Source organism: Choloepus didactylus, chromosome 14 (genome assembly GCF_015220235.1).
Source record: "Choloepus didactylus isolate mChoDid1 chromosome 14, mChoDid1.pri, whole genome shotgun sequence".
Taxonomy (NCBI): Eukaryota; Metazoa; Chordata; class Mammalia; order Pilosa; family Megalonychidae; genus Choloepus; species Choloepus didactylus.
In genome coordinates this window covers 34,864,329-34,886,544 of record NC_051320.1, presented here as the reverse complement: position 1 = coordinate 34,886,544, position 22,216 = coordinate 34,864,329, and the positions used below count along the sequence as shown (strand labels likewise).

Here is a 22,216-nt window from a genome sequence, read left to right as displayed (position 1 = left end):
TAAAAAACAGAGAAGGATTAGAAAAACTGAACAGGTATAAAGGAGAATTTAAACAACACTTTAAATATCTTAAAAACGTAAAATGTTATTCTAAGAGTATCAAATTCTGTCATATTCACACGTCTACTTGTGAGATAGTCTTTTGATCACACTCCTGATACGTAACCTAGTGTAATGAGAACAAATATTTACTGTCATTTTTTTCTGAAATAAGAGTGTATGATGCAGAGTTTCAGAGCTCAGCCAGGGAAGTACTTACTAAATTCCCGTGACAACACATACAGTAATTTTTAAAGGAAGCAGTAGAGCTCAGTTTCTGGATTTAAATCCTGGATTTTGCCAGAGACATTACAAGTGGGAAAAAATCTACTTGTGCCCCAGACACTCATTGTTAAATGTGATTAATTTGGTAGTACTTACCTCATGAAGTGTTTATGGAATTAACTAAAATATTGCAGACAATATTATGGATGGCTGCAGAAATTTCTTTGCTTATTGTAGGATTTGTGGATAGAGTTTATAGTCCAATCTTAAGAATGGTTGTAGCAGATATTAGGCCTCTAAAGTCTAATCAGATACGTTTTCTGTAATCTTAAAAAGCTGATTTCCATACAATAAATGGTGATTGCTATTTATTAGTTTTACTTATTTATATATTTACCCATGTTATTTTACTAATTATTCCTATTAAAACCATGTCTTATCTATTCAAATAATGTCTTCTATTCCTTCCTGGATTTTTTGGACCAGTTTACCTTTAATTCCCAGTAAAAACAGGTCTATGTGATGTTTTAATGGACACTGAATGAACATTTATGTGTCTTAAAGCCCAAGGAGAGGTTTTTGATGAACCATAGAAACTAACTTATTTATGTTCACTCTGACCCCATAACTTAGGTAGCTGAGGGTTGAATGTATTATTTGGCTTAAATTAAAAACCAACAAGAATTTTTAGCCAACCATCTTTCTGGTTTAACCAAATTCCCTACTGAAAACAAATTCTCCAGTTTCAATCCCTTTAGGAGATCTAAAGACAATTCCACAAGCCCAAACTTGCCTTGGATTATCGCTTACGTTTGACTTTTCTGTAACCTAATGAAAAGTTCAGGGGAGGGCAAGGGGTTGGCATCTAGGTAGAAGAAAAGAAATGCATACAAAACAAAATAAAAGCAGAGTCCTTTTCCCACTCAGACAACAATGTAGAAAGTACCCCCAAACTAGAGTCTGAATATATTACCCTTATGTAATGTGTGGCGGAAAAGACTTCAATTACAGGCCAAACTGCAGGTCACTAAAGAGAGAGCTGGGTACTTAAGGTCTCTAGCCCCAGGTGGGCTTGCAGCACTGTTGGTGAGGCAATTTCAAATCTAAAGAGTGTCTGTATTTGGATGGCCACGGATATTCTTAGCATTAAGGTGCTAAAGAGCTGGAAGGGACTTTAAGAGATCATTTAATCTAAATTTTTTGTTCTAGATATCAGGTCAATGAAGCTTAAAAGGGGCTCTATCATTTTCTCAGTCATACAACCCATTGTCATAGAGAAAAATTCCAAGTCCCTGTACTCCAAACCTTCTGAGCTTTACACTTCCCAAGTCTATCTGGAACTAACCTATTCAACAACAGCAACAGCAACAAAGACTCTTTACAAACAGGGAAAATTATGTTTTAGAGTTGAAAAGGTAGTTATATACACAAAAGAGACAAGGTGAATTTTCCACTAGACCGTCAATTGAAAGCATTCATAAGATGCCATCCAGTGAATGAAGAAGTTGACCTGAATTTGGGGAGAAATAATTACTGAGCACTGGGGTGAAGAGGACATGATCACCAGTGCTCATAGAAAATGAATATTCCTCTTAAAACTCATTTCAAGTTATATGCTATATACCTTTTCCATATTGTTCTGTTCCTCTCAAAGTCTACCTTTTGGACACCTATAAGATGACACAGAAAATAAAGAGTTTGGTTCTAAACAATTGGTACTAATTATTCAAAAACTCAAAATCTAGTAAATAATTAGCAAATGATTATTGTTTGAGAATCTTCAGGATGCAGGAACAGTAGAGGGGGCGGGAGGAGAGAGAGAGAGCCAGAGGGTGCGCTGTGTTATTACATGGAAGGGGTTTCCATTTACAAGACCAATGTGATTATAAGTTATCAAAAAATTATGGTCTTTCCTAATCAAATCCTGGTGAGGCAGCAAGCTCAGATTAGAATCTAGACCCAGTCCCTACTATCTGTGTTACAAAAAGATTAACTTGCAAGATTTTTGTGATAGTAGAGATAATATGCATAAAGTACCTAATAATGCTTGGCACTCAAAGGTAAGAAGCATTGTCATCATTGTTAGTATTCCAAGTGAATTCTTGATCATCCTGCATATAGAGAGTTAGTGGCAGAGAAAGAATAGATTCTATGTCTCACTCTGGGATTTTTGTTTTTCTTGTTATGGCAAGTATCAGTAATATATGAAGATGACAGGTAGGATTTACTTTTGTTCTTATATCTGCTATCTAGCCTGCTCTCTCTCTTTGCCAAACAATGGGTCACTAATAGCACTTAATTTATTGGGGAGTGCTACTGACTTTGTATATAAGATAACGATATAATAGATTAAAATGATATTGGGAACTTTATGAAATACTTAGCAGTCTTTTTGCTAGAGTAACAATATTGCTTCCTTGAGCTTGAAGGAGTGTTGCTGATTCTAATTAGAAAAGACACACATGCAAAATGTCTTCTACCCAATAATATAGTTAAATTTCATTTGGAACCGAATATATCTCATCATAACTCCAAGTTTGCAGGAAGATGCAAACAAGATGCATGCTTAGACACATTCAAGGCACAGGGCATCCTTGTGAAAGAGCTCCCTGTATAACCAGGCTTTAAGGTTTCTAGGAATCAGTCTTATCTGCAAATATTTCTCCTTGCAGCAGATTATCACATACATAATTTTATAATTTCCTTCTGTTTATTAGAAAATTGGGAAAGCTACTAAAAAAAACACACACACACAAATAAATCACTACCATGATATGAATTTACTTATTGGATTTTTCTGACATGTCAAGAATCTGGACTCAGGTATTGACAGAGATGTGCTTGAAGAGAACATGGGCCTCTGTGCACTTAGAAGCGCAGTTGCAGTGTAAAGAAGGAAGGTATTGAAAGGACAGGTAGAGGAGCCCCAAAATACAAAATGTAATCTATGTCAGTTTTGAGAAGTAAACGTTTTGAGATCCATCATTAGAGAGAAAGAACATAACCACAGGGCAGGACAATGACGGTAAGCACCCCCCAATCCCACCACCGCCCAAAATGCGGCCTCCCTTTGGTGAGGACTCAACTGGACACGTGGACTTTTGTCAAGTTTTACAGTAATACACATTCACGTGCCATAGATTATAAAATTGTCAAGCCAATTGAAATGCCACAACCAAATATAACATGACTCATAACATTGAGCTTATTCTTATTTAATGTTAAATTCAGTTTCTTTTAGGTACATCTTCGGAATTCCTCCCCTGATCCTTGTTCTGTTGCCAGTAGCATCATCTGATTGTGACATTGAAGGTAGAGAAGGCAAAGAATATGAGAATGTTCTAATGATCAGCTTCAATGAATTGGTATGTGCTTGTTTTGTTTTCCTCACGTTTTCACTAACTGGGATAATGTGAAATTGTAACTTTTAGAATGCAGTTTTTTAATCAAGTATCCCCTATATTCCTTGAAAAGAAAGTGAAATAACTAAAGAATAAACTTTAATGAGCTAGCAACCCTCTATATTTTTATAGTAGGTATCATTTTTTGTCCTTTAAAAAAGATTTTTCTACTAGACCCTAAGATGCCCACAACTATCCATTGAAGTCCTATTTCCCTTCACTACCAAACTTCTTGAAAACACAATTCATCCTCACTGCCTGCTTTGCCTCACCTCCCTTTTATGGTGTTAGTCCCTGTAGAAGCATTGCAATAGGAGTGGGAAAAGTAGAGTACAGCAATATGAAAATCATGTAAAGAGATGTCCTGTTATTTTGTTTCATCTGATGTGTTATGTGTGTGTATACGCATGTATTCATAGGTAGGTAGGGATATGTATGTATATCCATGCTTTCTGTGAGTTAATTTAAGTTCGAAGAACTGAATCAGTACAATGGAATGTGTTGATCTGACTGCTAATCAGTCCTTTTCAATCACACTGGAGGGTATGGGAAGTTCAAGATGATACTGATAACTTTATCTCAGCGGTCCCTCATTTCGCCTGCTGATGAGGGGGAAAAAAGTGCACATTAAAGGGTATTGCCCCCATTTTACATTGTGTGCTATTTTTTTTTGACATTGGCTGCATTAAATGGATACTACTAAATTAAACTTTTGAGTCAGGATAATGTCTCTAATGGAATTCTATTATCCAGACAGAGAATCAACTAGTATTAGTTCAACAACATTTATAAATAAGTATATGCGTATAAAACTCTGCAAAAATTGCTATGGGCAATTAAAAAGAAGGAGAATGTTATCCATCAGATTTGTAACACATTTTTCTGGAAATATAGAGAGGTTATCTCATTAACACACATGCATGGAACAACAATGATAATGTCAAAACAAAACAAAATATATCTACTCTATTTGAAGAGATTAATTAGCAAAAGATATAAGAGTACGTAAACTAACCAATCCAAGGGAACAGTGTCATGATCATCTTAAGAATGTTGTCTATAAATAGGGAGTGATAAATGTGAGGGAAAGAGAATGGAAGTGATAAAATTCATAGCAATATAATATAAGTGATAAAATTCATAGCAATATAACTTGTAGATCACATTTAGACCCTCATTTACTCAGGATGTGCTAGATGCTTTACAGATAATTACTGTTTTGAGTCTCATGTTTAAATCCATTTTAAAGATGGGGAAATTGATGCTTTTAAAGAGATTGGTCACATAATTACTGAAAGCCAAAAACAAGACCCAAAGTCAAGAGCTCTTTCCCCACTCCTAATCTTTCAACTTTAAACACTGAAACATAGGAACAAGCATATTAAATACCTTTTAAGTGTTAAAAACTATGCCTGTTCATATGGATGCTTACTGGTATGAGTAAGTTTTATTTAATTCATGCTGTAAATATTTGTTGACTATCTATTATGTACTTCCATTATAGTAGAAGTAGAAGCAGTGGGGAATTTTTTAAAAATACGTAAGACCTACTTTCTGAATCTCAAAAATAATAATTTACTTGGCAAGACTAGACACACACAGAAGGAAAGTTTGGGAGACTATAATACTACTAACATTTATGCAGTGCTTTTTATGTTCTCAGTGCTTGCTTTCCATGTATTAACTAATTTAACCCTCACAACACACTTATGAGAGAGTTACTCTTATTACCTCCATTTCACAAGAAAGACTCTGAGGCCCAGGATCGCCCAGTTTGTAAGTGTCAGAGACAGCATCTGCTCTTAGTCACATGTGCTCCTGTCATCCAACAGTAATCTATGTTTATTCATTCAGTAAACATAACTTGGGGCCTGTTAAGTGCAAATACTATGGAAAATCCTTTTGGGTACATGGAGGGGTTGGGAGTTGGGGATGGACAGTGATGAACCAAGTGTGGATCTTTCTTTGGAAAAGCTTACATTCTGGTGATGGTTGAAGCTTGGTGGTGAAGAATGCAAGTTCTAACTTGAAGAGGAGAAGTAGCTGCCATGATGTGATGTCATACAAACAGACTAGTTGTGAGCCAGGTCTGGAGACAAAGAGACACAACCCATGTTTAGAACTAGTTTTCTGGAAAGGATGGACTGATTTACAGTTCTTATAGCAGTATATGAGATCATCACCCTTGTCAACACTGAGTGTTTTTATTTTTTAAAATATCTGCTAAAGCAGTAGAAAACTTATTGTTTGGGCTTACATTTCTTTAATTGCTAGTGAAGTTGAATGTTTTTTAAGTTTATCCATCATTTATATATTTTTAAGTTATTTTTATTGAGATATAACTCATATATTACGAAATTCATCCTTTTAAAGTGTATAGTGCAGTGGCTTTTAGGATCTTCAGAAATCATGCAGCCATCACCTCTACTGAGTTCCGGAATATTTTCTTCACCTCCAAAAAAAAAAAAAAAACACCCAAATACCAAAACCGTTAGCAATCACTCCCCATTCCTCCCTCCCCTTCAGCCCCAGGTATCCACTAATATATTTTCTGACTCTATGGATTTGCTATTCCGGACATTTCATATAAATGGAACCTTGCAATATGTGGCCTTTTGTGTCGGCTTCTTTCAGTTAGCACAATGTTTTTAAAGTTCATACAAGTAATACATGGAATCTACGCTTCATTCCTTTTTTAGGGCTGAATAATATTCCAATGTAAGGATATATCACATTTTGTTTATTTATTCATCAGTTGTTGAACATTTGAGTTGTTTCCCCTTTTTGCCTATTACGAATAATGCTGCTATGGGCATTTGTCTACAAGTTTTTATATGGACATATGTTATCATTTCGCTAGGGTATTCAACTAGGAGAATAACTGGTCCATATGGTAATTTTATGTTTAATTTTTTGAGGAACTGCTATACTGTTTTCCATAGTGGCTACACCAATTTACATCCTCAACATCAATATATGAGGATTCCAATTTCTCTCTATCCTCATTAATTTTTGTTATTGCCTGTATTTTTTATTATAGCCATTCTAGTGGGTGTGAAGTTGTATTTCATTGTGATTTTGAAAAACCCTGCATTTCTCTAGCAACATTGAATATCTTTTCATGAACTTATTGGCCACCTGTATACCTTCTTTGGAGAAATATCTGTTTAAATGCCTTGTCCATTTTTAGTTGCGTTTTATTTGCCTTTTATTGTGGTGTTGTAAGAGTTCTTTATTAAAAGTATTCTGTATACTAGATGTGATTTGCCAACATTTTCTCCCATTCTATGCATTGTTTTTCACTTCCTTAGTAGTGTCCTTTGAAACACAAAAGTTTTTAATTTTGATGAAGTCCAATTGACCTATTTTTTCTTTTGTTGCATGTGCTTTTGTATCTTATGTAAAAAAATCCTTGTCTAATCCATGATCACAAAGATTTACATCTAAGTTTTCTTCTATGAGTTTCATAGTCTTAGCTCTTACTAGGTCTTGTTTAGATCTTTGATCCATTTTGAGCTAATTTCTATATATGATGTAATGATGGTGTTCAACATCTTTCATTTTCTTGTGGGTATCCAGTTGTCATTGCATCTTTGTTGAAAAAACTATTCTTCATTGACTTGTCTTGGCACTGTTGTTGAAAATCAACTGAACATAAATTTAGGAGTTTATTTCTGGACTCTCTATTCTACTCCATTGACCTACATGTCTGTCCTTATACCAGTGTCATATAGGTTTGATTTCTGTAGCTTTGTAGTAAGCTATGAAATTTAGAATATGGTTCCTCCAACTATGTTTTTCTTTCTCAAAATTGTTTTGGCTATTATGGATCCTCATCATTTGCATTCATACAATTATTGATATTTCTTCTATGAATCATACATATCCTTTCAGAGAGTCAGGTCTTAAATAGCTTTAGAGTAGAAATACAATGTATGGTATTTCTCTCTGGTAGTTCTCCCTCCAAATCTCAGGATTTACCACCTTCTTGCTAGATCCATGGAACAGGATACTAAAAACAAGATCTAATATGTGCAAGAGAAAGAATTGCTCAACAGACATCAGAGATTACCAGAACTGCTCCAAGAGAACAGGCCCCAAGTCAGTTTATCATGGTGACCACTGGGAGACTGGAGGAAGAGCATTGGCTTGGACTGAGCTGAGGGGCTAGACTCAGTCTAACACTTCTAGATCTAAAATACAAGAGGGACAAAGGCTCTGGAAAGAGCTGCATCTGTGTGCAATCATTTAACCACATGACTTTGCACACTAGTCAGGTGGTCCAGCTTGTGTCGTGGACAGAAGCAAAGCAAGACTGCAGAGAGGATAGTGGAGAGTGCTTAAGGCTATCCTCTTCCTTAGAGGATCGTGAGATCCTCTGCTCATTTTCCTGTCAGATTTAGTGATATTGCTACTGGTCTTAAGGGCTCATTATGTATAAAATATGTCATTATGTATTAAGTATAACTATATGACAGTCATTTTTGTTGAAAACGTTTTTCCAATTTATCGTTTATTTTTATTTTTTGCTTTTTCATTTTCAGATTTTATTTCTGTGTAGTCACAGCCACATAATAGAATTACATAGGGTACAATGTGGGCATGAAGGAGGGAGAGGTCATTTCCCTCTTTGGGAGAGACAGCAGGAAAGGCTTCATAGTGTACATGATTCTTGAATCTTAAAACATATGTAGGTATTTCCAGAAAGGTGGAGTGGGGGGTGGGGGGTGGTTGCTGGGCAGAGGATCACTCACATGTAAGGAGTGTAACTAGGAAACCGACTGTCATGCTGCAGCTGGATTGTAGGATGCGAGATGAGAGCCAAATCCTCCTCAGTGGGGGCCTGGACCAGATTGCCGGGTATCCCGGGCACCGTCCAAAGGATCTAGACTTCTTCCTGTATGCACCAGGAAGTCACAGAGGCATTTTAGGAGGACACTGGAATGTTAGCACCACAAGAACAGAGGTCTTTGTTTTTTTAGTGTATTATTGTATTTTGAGAACCTAGAAATCTCAATAATCTAAATAAATATTTAAAGGAGTGAATGAAAAATAAAATCATGCCATCAGGTTTTTACTTTATAACTTTTCTGGCACAAGTGTCTATAAAAGATTTGTGGGGTAGAACTGAAAGCAAGGAGACAATAGGAGACAGCTTCAGTAATTCTGGGGAAGATCGTTGTTGGGTGTGGACCACAGCAGTGGTTCATAACTTTAGCATGCTGTAGAATCACCTGGAGGTGATAAAACACAGATTGCTAGGCCTCTCCCCCAGGGTTTCTGTTTTAGGAGGTTTGGGGTGGGGCTTGATTACTGGTATGTTTCACGAGTTCACAGATGGTGCTGGTGCTGGATTACAGGAAAGAAGCTGGCTGGTGTGCAACTGTGCCTGAAAACCATTCAGTTACAGTTCGAACACTCTAGAAAATACGAAAAGGGCACATGTGCCTATCCTCACTTCCTTTATATTCCTAGAATTGAACGCATGAATGACCATTAAAAATAATTGTGTTACTATCATAACAATTATCTTCACATGTACTAAAAGCTGCACTGGATATATGAAGTTAAGGAAAATATATTTTGCTGCTTAGAATGCAAATGGGAATAATTTGTGAATAATAATTGTCCAGAGAAGCATACTTCATTTGTTGAATGATAAAGATGGATCAATTTTCCCTCTTGTTGCTTAATTTTATTAACTTCACAGAAAATTACAAAGAACATTAAAAGAAGACAAGTACACTGAATTAGTGTATCATATTCTGTTCTTTCTTTCCCTTTCATAAACTGTGATTGTAAAGCAATGGGATTGATTTTGAAACAAATACTAGGACTTAAGTGTAAATGAGTGTGATCTTACCTTGGTAAAGCATACGCTTATTTAGCAATTTATGGCATCTAAAAACATTTTTTCAGATAGTCTCTTTGGAATTGCCTTGAAAGATTGTGGTGCATTCTTATTAACAACTATATTTTTTGAAAGGTGGATTTGATTTTTGGAATTAATTAAATTAAAAATTTGATTTTTGGAAATAGTTGGATGTTATTGGAAGCCATCTTTATTAGATAAAGAGCTCTGGATGTAATTCCAATTTTTTTTTTTTTTTTTTTTTTGTAAGCAAAGAAGGAGCCTTTAATTCAGGACATGTTCTTTTTTCAGCAGGGTTACTACTTTCACGTCTTTTAGCATGATCTCTCTAGAGAGATTTGGCCAACTTCTACTACAGGATGTCCAAAGTGGGCACACCTGCCCAGGGACATGCCCCAAAGCTGGAGTTTAATTAGCCATTTATGGATTCTTCCCTCTCAACCTTCCAGCAGGCAGCTCTTCCTATTTTTGAGGAATTTTGGTGATCCCGGAGAACCAGTGGATAACTTTTCCTGTATTTCCCCTCCCTCATATGGAAAGAATTCACAGATTTAGAGGAAAACGTAGAATAGTGTCCTGATTTTAGACTGTCTAAAATGCTGATGGCTAACTTTTATCACAACAGTTGTGTAAAGCAATATATTTCACTCATGGATATCAGTGGCTATGTTTCTTCTTTGTTTGTTTTTCAGTGTTTACCTCAACCACAGTAATAAAATAGAAATAATGTGACAGAAAAACTGCCTGAACCATAAATTTCAATTAGGAATTATCTTTTGAGTGACATATTTTCTTTCAGAATCCATCATTAAAATCCATTCTGAGGAAATATAAAGCAGTCTTCTGTACCATTTTACAAATATATTTTCATTGATACCCTTACTGCTTAGATTCCTTTTCAGTGAAATAGCATGGTGGCGTAATGTAAGGTGCACAGGGTGAAGGATCAGAAAACCTGAATTTCATCTTTGTTACTGGCTAGCAGTTTATTACTGGTTAGCTCTTTGGAACTCAGTCCCTTACAAAATGAGTAAATTGAACTATCTCTGATGTCCCTCACTTTTGCTCAAATGTTGTGAGACATGGAAAAAGCACATTTTATTTCTTCTTTCATTCTTTCTTTCCCTCCCTTATTAACAATTATCCTACAAAACCACAAATAAGCCATATTTGGAAAAGAAAAGAATGAAATCCAGAGAAAGGAGAGCCTGCTATATTTTCAACTTGTATAATTTCTATTCCAAATAAATTTATGATTGGAAAAAAAACTTAGGAGGAGGAATCAGAAATCCTAACGCTATATCCAGTAAGGGAAAACACCTCATTTTATATTACCTACAGTGTCACAGTTCACTGACATTAGGTAGTGAGGCCAAGCAACAGAACTGAGTGAACGGAAGGTACTAACAGAATAAGTGACCCAGACAATTCTATATTGATGTCTTTGGTGGGAAGTTACCCTTTGTTCACCAGATTTTCTCCACATTCCTCATCATGGTCTTTGAGGACCTCCTAAGTCTGGCACCCACCTGCCTTTCCAACCTCATTTACCATTCTTCCCCTCAGTGCATCCTGTGTCCCAGCCTGGACACTCACATTCCTGGAGATGCACCCTCTTTATGCTTTTGCCTACTCTGTGTTGCATCGTGGAATCTCTTTACCTTCTATTTCCTCCTTTCCAATTCCTGCCTGTCTTCAAGAGCACCTTCCTTCCCAAAGCCTTCCCTAACCAATCCCCTTTCCCCCATCCTGGCACCCAAGCCTGAAATAACTGCTCCTCTTTTGAACTCCCATACATACCTCTCTATGATGCTTAGCTGTGTACTCCCTGAGTACTTCCCCGGGGATGTGCCTGATTTCCCCACACTAGTCTACAGGCATCTTCAGGACAGAGTTTATGTTTGTCCCATCTTTGTACCACAGAATGCTCAGCATAGTGCCTTGCACATTTTACTTTTACAATTATTTGCTAAATGATAACACAAATTGTAACTCAACACTGTATTTTACTGAGAAGTAGAACTTATTTTGTATAGGCTAGGAAGTCGGTTTTTTTCCTTGGACATCTGTTTCTTTAGAAAATTGCTATAAATAAAATGTCAGGTACTTTTCTGACATTTAATAGGTACTAGTTTGGATATTATACATATTACTTTATCCAGAACAAAACTACTTTGCTTAAACATAACCCAGATGTCTGAAATATGTAACTCTTAGTCACCAGAACAGAGGCTGCTTATAAATATAAAGGCTGCTAGAGTGGCTAAACACTTTCTAGGAATGAGTCAGCCTGACTGCATGAACATGTAGGACTGTCCTATTATTATATATCATGAATGATGACTAACAGGTTATTATTGCCTCTTACAATTTGCTGTGTTTTAAACTCAAGCTGTATTCTAGGTGCCTTCACAAATTCACCATTGACCTTTGCACTGATAGCTCTCAAATAGCCATAATTATTCACCTCTCCCATGAACTTTAGTACAAGTTAATTCAGATTACAACTAGAAATCTCTTCTGGCTGTACTGTTAGCACATCGTGCATAATGCTAATTTTTTTCTAAAATTTAAATCCGATACTGTCTCTCCCTTTTTGAAGAACTTTTTAATACTTTAAACTCTCTCTTCACCAATACCTATGAAGCTTTGGTCTTGCATTTGATTGTTTTGCTAACAGCAGTGTCCAAAGCAAGTAAAGGATCAAATTCTAGTCAACACAAATACTGCCTTAAAAATATGTATAAAAATATTAGGCTTAAATAAGTACAATTAATAGAGAAAATATTTAAATTGATTACAATAAAAGCTAAATTAGATCTTCATTATATAAAGTTATTGTTCTAGTTTGCTAATGCTGCCAGGATGCGAAACACCAGAAATGGATCAGCTTTTATAAAGGGGGTTTATTTGGTTACACAGCTACAGTCGTAAGGCCATAAAGTGTCCAAGGTAACACATCAGCAATTGGGTACCTTCACTGGAGGATGGCCAATGGTGTCCGGAAAACCTCTGTTAGCTGGGAAGGCACGTGGCTGGCATCTGCTCTAAACTTCTGGTTTCAAAACAGCTTTCTCCTAGAACTGTCCTCTACTAGGCTGCAGTTCCTCAAAAATGTCACTCTTAGTTGCGCTTGGGGTATCTGTCCTCTCTTAGCTTCTCTGGAGCAAGAGTCTACTTTCAACGGCCATCTTCAAACCGTCTCTCATCTGCAGCTCCTGTGCTTTCTTCAAAGTGTCCCTCTTGGCTGTAGCTCCTCTTCACAACATCACTCACAGCTGCACTGAGTTCCCTCTGCCTGTCAGCTCATTTATGTGGCTCCACTGAAAATTACACTCCATGGAAATTATCCAGTCAGAGTCATCACTCACAGCTGGATGGGGCACAGCTCCAAAGAAACACTCAAGGAAATCTAATCAAAACTGATAATGTCTGCCCACACAAGATTACATCAAAGATAATGGCGTTTGGGGGACACAATACATTCAAACTGACACAGTTATGCTAGAGAATAAAACTATTTCCTGTGTCTATACTTCAGGACGGTAGGTCACAGTTGGCAATTTAACAGGAGAAGTTGCCTTTTTGTTCTAGAATTACTTTTTTATGTTATAAAAATGAAAGCTAGCTGTACTTATTTTATGGTTATACAGTCTCTAATACCAGCATCCCTCAGTATGTACAATTAATAGCTGGGGAGGAAGTAATTACATTTCCTTAGTTACTTTATAGAGAAGAAAGGGATTAAGAATACAATCCCTTATGTTTTTGAGGTTCCATGTTATTAAAACCTTTCTGAAAGACTTTTTCTAATCCTAATGAGGTAGGATAATAGTCTTTTTAGAAGGCCAAGAGAATGGATGCCCTGGATGTAACGTGTGTGTGTGTGGGTGTGGGTGTGGGTGTGTGTGTGTATAATCAGATCTCATCATAATATCTTCACACACCCAGAGTAGGATATATGTACCTCTGCTATCTGTGGCACTGTGACAAGTACAGGTGGATATGCCACCACGTTTTCAATAATTGCACTGTGTATTTGGCATGGATATTGATATGTAGGGAAATATGCCAGATGTTGAAACATATAATTCCTGGAACATTATTTCTTATCCCAAAGTTTACCCAACCACATCTTAAGACAAATGAATAAAACGCTAAGATGTGTATCTAGGGCGTGTTGGTAAAGCTGGAAAGGCATCCAAAGATTCAAAATATATATTCACTTCCAGAAAAAGGCATCAAACACATATAAAACTTTTCACATGATAAAGAATGGGTTTACTATCTAAGATTTATTCATTCCCCTGTAGTGTTATTCTCCTTTGTTTAGTATTCATGCCACTGAATTTTCTAACAAATTTTACCTGTTGTTTGATTTTTCTTAAATTGAGCCCCATCAATGAAGTTCTGGATAGGTATTTTTACACGTGGAAACTCACAATCACATTTTCTTTTCGAACTCATGTGCATACAAAAGCATTTCTTTTAATAACACAATGGTGATGATATTAATTTGAAATGCTGTATTTGTCAATATAGTCATTTTCAATGTTATTTTTAGACTGATGTTCTTCACTTATTTTGCTAACATTCTTAACAATAGATTACCATCAATATTGATTGTTAAAACAAAGTTTTCAATTTCTGCTATTGTTTTATGTACTATAGATACAATATAGACATAGTGTTTAATGAGTGTAAGTTATATAAGCAGAAAGACAATGAATTGCATCAGAATTGCTTTACTTCAGCTATTTTTGTCATAGGAGGGACTGAGAAATTAACATAATCACATTTTTGTAACCTTGGTGCTTTTATTAAAGTGGTTAATCAATAATGATATACATTCAACTTAGAATTTTAGCTTAAAATTTAGTAGGACACATTTTTTGAGTATCATATTACTGCATTAAATATCTTCTGTTTCTTGAATTTCAGTGCCTAATTAAAATGTATTCAAATTTAATTCAAAGATTTAATGCTAAAGCCAAAAATTCCAGATATCCCCTTTTCCTTTGTTAATCCACCAATATTGTGATACAGGATTTGAAAAGGAGCTGCTGCCTTACTCTTTGCAAATACTTGAGATCTGTTATCTTCTCAAAATCTGTTCATTAAGAACAAATTTCTTGAAATAGAGAAATACAAAATATTAGACAGAACAAGCACAATTGAGCCCACAAAAACTTGCATGTGTTTTTCTTTCCCCTACTGTGTTTGCAGAAAGCATACAATATGACTTATAAGTTTGGCATTAATTAAATTACAATTTGTTTCACAGGGACTATTCCAAACCAAATAATTTTTGCTTATTTACTTAATAAGATGTTATTGCCCAGTTGGAGCCAGTTGCTTTGTTCCACTGTACCTATCCCAGTTGGACATTTCCAGTGAAGCAGAATTCTTACAAACAACCTTGCTCCTAATTCATCTGCCCTTGTTCTCCCATAATTTACATCTGCTCTTTGATGCTTCAAAGTCGATAAGCACAACCGTCAGCAATACATTATGAATACTTGCCTAATGTGCTAATCTTCACAAAGCACAGTTGAGATCATGCCATGTGTCTTCTCAGAGACTTTCTATAGTTTCCTACTTATTGCCTACTGAATTCTGTATCTGGCATCTGGGAAGCATGATCTGTGATTCTGCATTTCTAATCTAATTTCCACTCTCTTGTCCCTTATTCGCTATACTTATACCATTCCATTACTCCCAGTGCCACAACCAAATGAACTCATTTCTGTTTCCCAAATGATCACCACACCTTTCCACCAGAGTGCCTTTTCTTGTGTTTTCTTATTCTGGAATTTCCTATTTTCTCTGTTTCCCCCTTCCACCCCCATATTCATATATCCAAATTTAAGTCTCCAGTCAGATCAAGCTCAATTATACTTCATTCACAAGACCAGTCAAAAATAATCATTCTTTCATAGCAATTTGTCTTGACTTCTACTAAGGCAGGTATCACTCTATATTTTATGCATACAACATGTATATGCACATACATTCAATAATTTTTTAAAGTAGACACTTGAGTGAATGAATAAACAAACAAAAATATTATATGTTATGTGGACAGGATTCAAGATTTTGAAAAGAATATGTTGTCTTGTTTTTGCTAGAACTTCTATTTTCACTTATTAAACTCTGCTGCTTGAAAATTTTGAATCAACCTCCCATTACTAGATGGCAAACTTGGTGTAGGAAAAAAGCATGGGCTTTATAACTGGGTAAATCTGCATTTGCTTCCCAGCTCTGCTGCTTACTAATTTTTGCACTTAGTCTGTTTTATGAATCTCCCTTGTTTGGGACAGTGTATATAATTGTGAGTGGTGATCATTGTTGGGTGTACTTTCATCATCACACATTCTAGGAAGAGGGCATTCCTGGTATAGGAAATGAGACAGAATTTTTGTTTTTTAACAAGAGGAAGCTGGAAGTCGTTTGTTCCAAAAATCTCAGTTAAGAGAGGCCTGAAGCTGTTTTATTGTTAGGGGTGATCATGTGAAGATAGGGCAGGGGCAAACCGGCAAATAGGTAAGCTATAGATTTTCAGTGGTGACAGTGGCTGCATCCAACGGGGTGGGGGCCAGTTGTTTAGAGCAGCAAGAAGCCAGGGCATCAGTAATGAAATCTTCCAGACTGAAGGTGTATCAGTCAGTATACTTTTGTTTGAAGTTGTAGAAGACTGGACATAAATGAGTTTAAACATTAAGGGTCTTTACTGGCCTATACAACTGAAGAGTCAAGCAGTTAATTGCTTTTAGCTGTAGCTTAATCAGAGCTTCAGCTTTGTTTCTTTGCAATTCTTTTGGCTCTGCATTTCTCTATACATCACTCAGCTTCATGCTGCGACTTGTTTCTTGCATGCATGCAAGATGGCTGCCAAAAGCCACTGGGTTTTATGCTTCTTTCATATTCAGGGGGAATGATCATGTCCCTGCCAATAATCAGTAACCTACACCCTCCTATATTCTGATTGGATTACCTGCGAAATGAACCTAATCCCAGTGGAACACCAAGGCCTTAGCTGCTGTAGGCCTTGGTTACTTGAGCCAATTGCCTGGCAAGGGAGATGGGATAATCCTTATTGATTTAGTATCTGAATGTGAGATCCATTGAGGTCCAACCTAGAGCTGGGAGTGGGATAAATTCTATGAAAACCACATGACTGCTAAATAATAATGAGGGGAGGAATAGATATACGGAAAGAGAACCACAATGCCCATTACGGTGGGAATGTTTGGAGATCATCTTTCTCTAGCAAATAGAAAGAACAATCAGGGATATCCTTTTAGTGAAACAAGAGCTGTGTTCCTCTCCACTGGAATGGGAATGCCAGTGGTTGTTATTGGAGAAACAGCTTCATTCAGCAAAGTGGTGATTTTGCGAGTGTTCCTCATCTATAGCGGCAGATTATGACAGAAGGAGAGGACACCATGTGGCAGAAATGGGGGAGTTATTACAGAGCACACATTAGATGACACTTAAGGGAATTTCAGAAATAATGAGGTACTTTGGGAGGAGTTCATCTCTATCAGTTAGAATGTCAAAGACTTATACTATAATAATGTGTGTATAAAAAAAGAAAAGTGATTTTATGTTATAATCACTGGATAGACAAACGTGAAAGGGTCTCCAAAAAAGCATAGGCAAAGAATTTATCTACCTGTACATAGTATCTTCTTACCTACCTATCTCATTTATATGAGAGAGAGAGAGAGTGAGTGTGTGTTGGCATATGTTCAGAAGGTGAATGAGATCCATGGACAGTATAAAGAGAGAAATATATGAATAATAAATGTGCCTTAAGAAAAAATGATAAATGAAAGAGAAGCAAATGTTCCACAATTTAAAAAAGACCTATTTCTGTATTAAAACTTATATAAAGTCTGTTCCTTAGCAGTCAAAAATAGTAACAAGCATCAAATACTAGTATATACCAAGGTGATAGGTTTAAGCAAGTATCCTTCTTGGAAGAAGAAGGGGCAAGGGTTTCCAACAAAGAAAATAAAATTAGACTATACTCCATTTTTTTTCACCAATTTTTACCTCCAATTGACCACTCTCTATTGAGTTTTCTGATAACAAGGCATGGGTCGAATTTAATCAGTGGGCCAAGGAAAAAGAAAGATACACAAGAGCTCAGCAAAGATATGACACTGTATCCAAAACAATGACAAAAATGTGGCTCTAAGATTATACTGGCAAACAAAAATTAACAATAGAGAAATTATTAACAAAAATTAATAATAGAGAACTGGTAATATTAAAAACTATTACTAAATACTTAACTATTGTGTGATGTCTAGGCAGCTATTGTAAATATAATAACAGTAACATTTTTCACGTAAGAAGGAATAATAGACAAGGTATGTGGGTAGAGAAGGATTAAGAGAAAGTAAAAATGATATCTTCCCCTTTATATCAGAATGATCAATAGATTATGTCTACTTTTTTAAAATTGGGAAACAATATAATTTTAACAATTTTTTAGAAGACACTTTTAAAAGAATTGTAGTCTTTAGAAATCACAACAGAAAAAGAAAACATAGTTGTCCATATACCAAAATGACAAAATAAAGGAAAAGGAAAGAGAGCACAAAGAAATAGTAAAGAATATTAACAATATGAAGTATTTTAAACTTTGAAATTAATACAGATTGTTTAAAAAAAAACAATATGCACTATAAAGAAAACCATAGAAAGTTTTTAAGTATTCCTAATATATAATATACAAACTGATGATGAAAAGAGAAAACAACATAAGAAAGTGGGTAAAGAGTAAGAAGAGGCTATTCATAGAAGAGGAAATAGAAATTGTCAATTAATAGGAAATGATGCTCAACCTCTAGTAGTCATGAAAATGCAAATTTAAACCATCGCGAGGCACAATTTTTCACATATCAGGATGTTAAAGGCTGGCAGGGATGTGACAAAATGGGCTCCCTCATTTGCTGGTAGAAGCATGAATCATTTTTAAAATGGACATTCCAATTTACTCATCAAATCTCACTTTTGGAAACCAATTTTACAGAAATTTGAGCATTAATATAAAAGAAGGTAATATACACATATGCAAATACATATACGAAACTCTTTATTGTAGCATTGTTTATAGGAGCAAATACTGGCTTCACTGTTCATAAATAAGGAAATTATTGGGTAAATTGTGAGACACTTAATTTGGAATATTATGTAGTTATGAAAAAATGTTCTAGAAGTATTTGACTTGGAAGATGGTCCTAGTATGAAGTAAAGTAAAAATAATATCAAGTTGAAGAGTAATGTATATATCATGATCCAACTTTCAAAAATAGAAAAGGAAAAACTCTCATAACCCTATAGAACATGTATGTGTGTGTGGTTCGTGTGTGTGTGTGTGTGTGTGTGTGTGTGTGCCCAATACACATTTGCATAAGATGTTAAGCAAGAAAAAGGTATAGAAAGATATTCTTATCAAATTGTTAACATTAATCATCTCAGGTGGATTCCAGTGGGGGCAGTGGAAAGAGGGTAAGACATTTTTATCAGACATCTCAGTCTTGTTTGAGTTACGATAAAAGTACAATATTTTGGAGATTTAAAAGTATTTTTAAAGTTATATTTAAAATAATTAAAAAACAAAAGCATAGGAAAATGAGATCTTTCAAACCGAAATCAAGGTAGCACAGTATAAATAGGGTAGCCAAATAATTATTGCCCAAACTAGGAGACTTTTAAGAATGTAGTAGAGCACTCACAGAACAGCCACCAGAACCACAGGTATAATCCACACTGTCCCAGCAAACTGGGATGTCTAGTCCCCCTAAAAATAAAGTATAATTCAAAAGTAGCATCGAAGAGAACAAGTCATTTTATTTTAATAAAAAGTATTATAAACAGCCAAAACACTCCATTCACAACTCTTATGTACCATACAAAACAAAAATTATTAGAAATACACCAATCTCTTTATTCTCTTCTGTCCTGGAGAAAGAAACATTCTTCCTGTTTTCTAACACTAACAAATCTAAGATTTCTTTCCACATGGCTTCCTCTTAGACTAGATTTTGACTTAATTATTGTCCATTCTTTTTCTTGAAACACCAGTTTACCCTATGTACTGAAAAATCCCCCTTGTATAATAAGCATGTTACATAACTATTCCCAAAGGAAGTAACCAGCATTGCAGTTAAGAGAAGGGGCTCTGCAGTCAGGTACCTGGGAGTAATTCTTGGTTCTACCATCCATTAACTGAATGGTGTTGGGCAAATTACTCTGTCTCTGTAGGCCTGTTTCTCTGATAGTATACTGTATTTCACTGTGTATTATATCCCAGTGTAATAAGGGAGTGACAATTATACTGAACTCAAAAAGATCCTTGTGAGGATAAGAGAGATGTGTAGGTGAGCACGGTGTCTGACATAGAAATATGCACTCAGTACAGTAACTGAAAACTCCCTAAGAATGTCTTTCACCAACTAATCTCTGGTGATTGGCATCACATCTGGAACGTACGTTATTTAGTAAATATCTGTTAAGTTTAAAAAAGTCAACTATTATCATTGCTGAGATGCCATCCTCTCTTTCCCTCCTTTCTCCACTCTTCCCTTAAACTTTCTTCATTCCACCTCTGTCCTCAAGTCAAAACTGGGTCTACCTCCTCTAATCGACTGACTGATTGCTGCCTGGAAGTGCAAGTTCACCTCTGCAGCATGTTTTTATGCTAGTGCCTGACGTGTTATTTCTGAAAGGGAAGGTACAAGATGGCTAAAGGAGGAGAAAATAAAGGGAGAAATTATCTTTCTCATTAATCTCTCAGATCTGAAGTTAAGAAATGCTCAAAATGTTTGATGTGGTGTGTGAACATGTGTGTGTGCATGTGTGTATTCATATGTGTAAAAAGTTGGTGAAGGGACAGTACCTTTTGTTTTCAGGGTGATTTGGCAGGAAAATCACCTGAAGCTGAGGAGAAGGAGGGCCTTTGCTGTATCTGGATTGCCTCTTCTTAGCCTAGTTAGAACTGGTGATTGTTAAAATACCAGAAAAAGTCCATTGAAGCAGGACATCAGTCAAAAAACAAACAAACAAACAAACACATCTCACCATTTTTATTTTGATTAAATATGTGATTATACATCCATTTGCCATTCTTTATACATGGAACCAAGGCCTTTTCATCTACTGATCAGAGTTTCTTGTCATTTTTCTTATAAAAATCAGCACCAGTAATGCATTCTGTACAATTTCTAGATCCAATTTCTGAAGGACCTTAAACCATTCTCCTATATACATCTGTTCAGTGTGTACATAAGCCTATAAATTTGAATATATACTTCCTACATATTATTTTTTCCTGATGTTTTATTAGAGTATATGCTCATGTTCACAACTATTACCTGAAAACAAAATACCTGCTTAGTATTTCCTTTTATATGCCAAAGTTAATCTTACCATTCTTAGTTTCTTTTCTAATTTAGTTTTGCTTTTGTAGATAAATTTTGTACAAGACTCAATATACTTGAAATTTTAGTTGGCATTTAACTCTTTGGACCACCTACCACCAGCTCAAAACAATCTGAACTCTTGGTTTCTCTTCTAAGTCTCTGCCTTCTTCATGTATCTAACTGCCTATCTGCTCTTGAATCTCTGATAGTTAAAACCAAACACATGCTTATCTCTCCCCCTCTTCTATTCCCTACTTCAGTGAATGGCAACACACTATATTCTGTTACACCCACCAGAAAACCCAGGAATCATACCTTATATGTCATTCCCATGAATTTTCATTTTGAAATTATGTTAAACTTGTCTCCTAAATATTTTTCAGATCTATTCACTTATCATTAGAGTCTTTCCCACCACCATAGTACAATAAACCATTATCTCAAGCTCTGACTACGTAATAGGCACCTAAAGATTAATGCATACCCCTTCTCAAACTCTTCCAGTCCATTCACTATGCTGCTATCAGAATGATCTTTGTAAAAGATAAATCTGAGAACATCATTCCTCTGTTTATAAATAAAAATACATTCAATTATCAATTATTGTTCTTGGGATCAAGACAAAAGTCCTTACTTAGCATGTCCCCAAGGCCATGCATATTTTGATCCCACTTGGCTCCTCCAGTTTCAGGTGGAAGCAGTGCTGTCCGTTGCTTTTTCAGCTGATTATCTCGTTTCTCTTGCTCTCTTCTTTTCAGCTACATACAAGCCATGTTCCCTCCTACCTCCAGGTAATCAGACATCCTGTTTTCTACAACTCAAATCTTTTCCTATATCCTTTTCCTTAGTTTACTCATGCTTCCAATTTCAGTTGAAGTATCCCTTTCATGGCAGTATATATTTTTCATTTATAACAGTTATCAAGATGGTGTTTGATTTTGGTTACTGGATTGATGTCTGCCTTCACTAACAGAGAGTAAATTTCTTGAGGGGAAGGTACCACTTGCATTTTTTTTTCAGAGTTAACAGTTTTATTGATCTGAAATTAGTGTAGAAACCACCTGATTTCGATCAGAGTTATATCCCACTACCGCATGGTTGTATTTGATTGATGACTAAATAAATGACTCTTCATTTAGACCATAAAAAAACTTGCAATTCATAATATAATCTGCCAAGATTACTTGGCAAATGGTAAAATTTGGACCAATTGAAATAGGATTCCAGGAACAATATATACCTTC

The 22,216-nt window shown here is 35.7% G+C and overlaps 1 protein-coding gene across 2 annotated transcripts in view; it reads left to right on the top strand.

Annotated features, from left to right (window-relative positions):
- Positions 1-22,216, top strand: part of IL7 (interleukin 7) — a 41,627-nt gene that overhangs the window by 2,280 nt on the left and 17,131 nt on the right. The window contains exon 2 of one of the 2 annotated variants that reach the window (XM_037802554.1): positions 3,496-3,629. In XM_037802554.1, coding sequence (XP_037658482.1) covers positions 3,496-3,629 — 134 coding nt within the window. Of the gene's footprint in view, positions 1-3,495; positions 3,630-22,216 lie in introns of those variants that run through there. The other variant, XM_037802555.1, reaches the window with a different exon arrangement.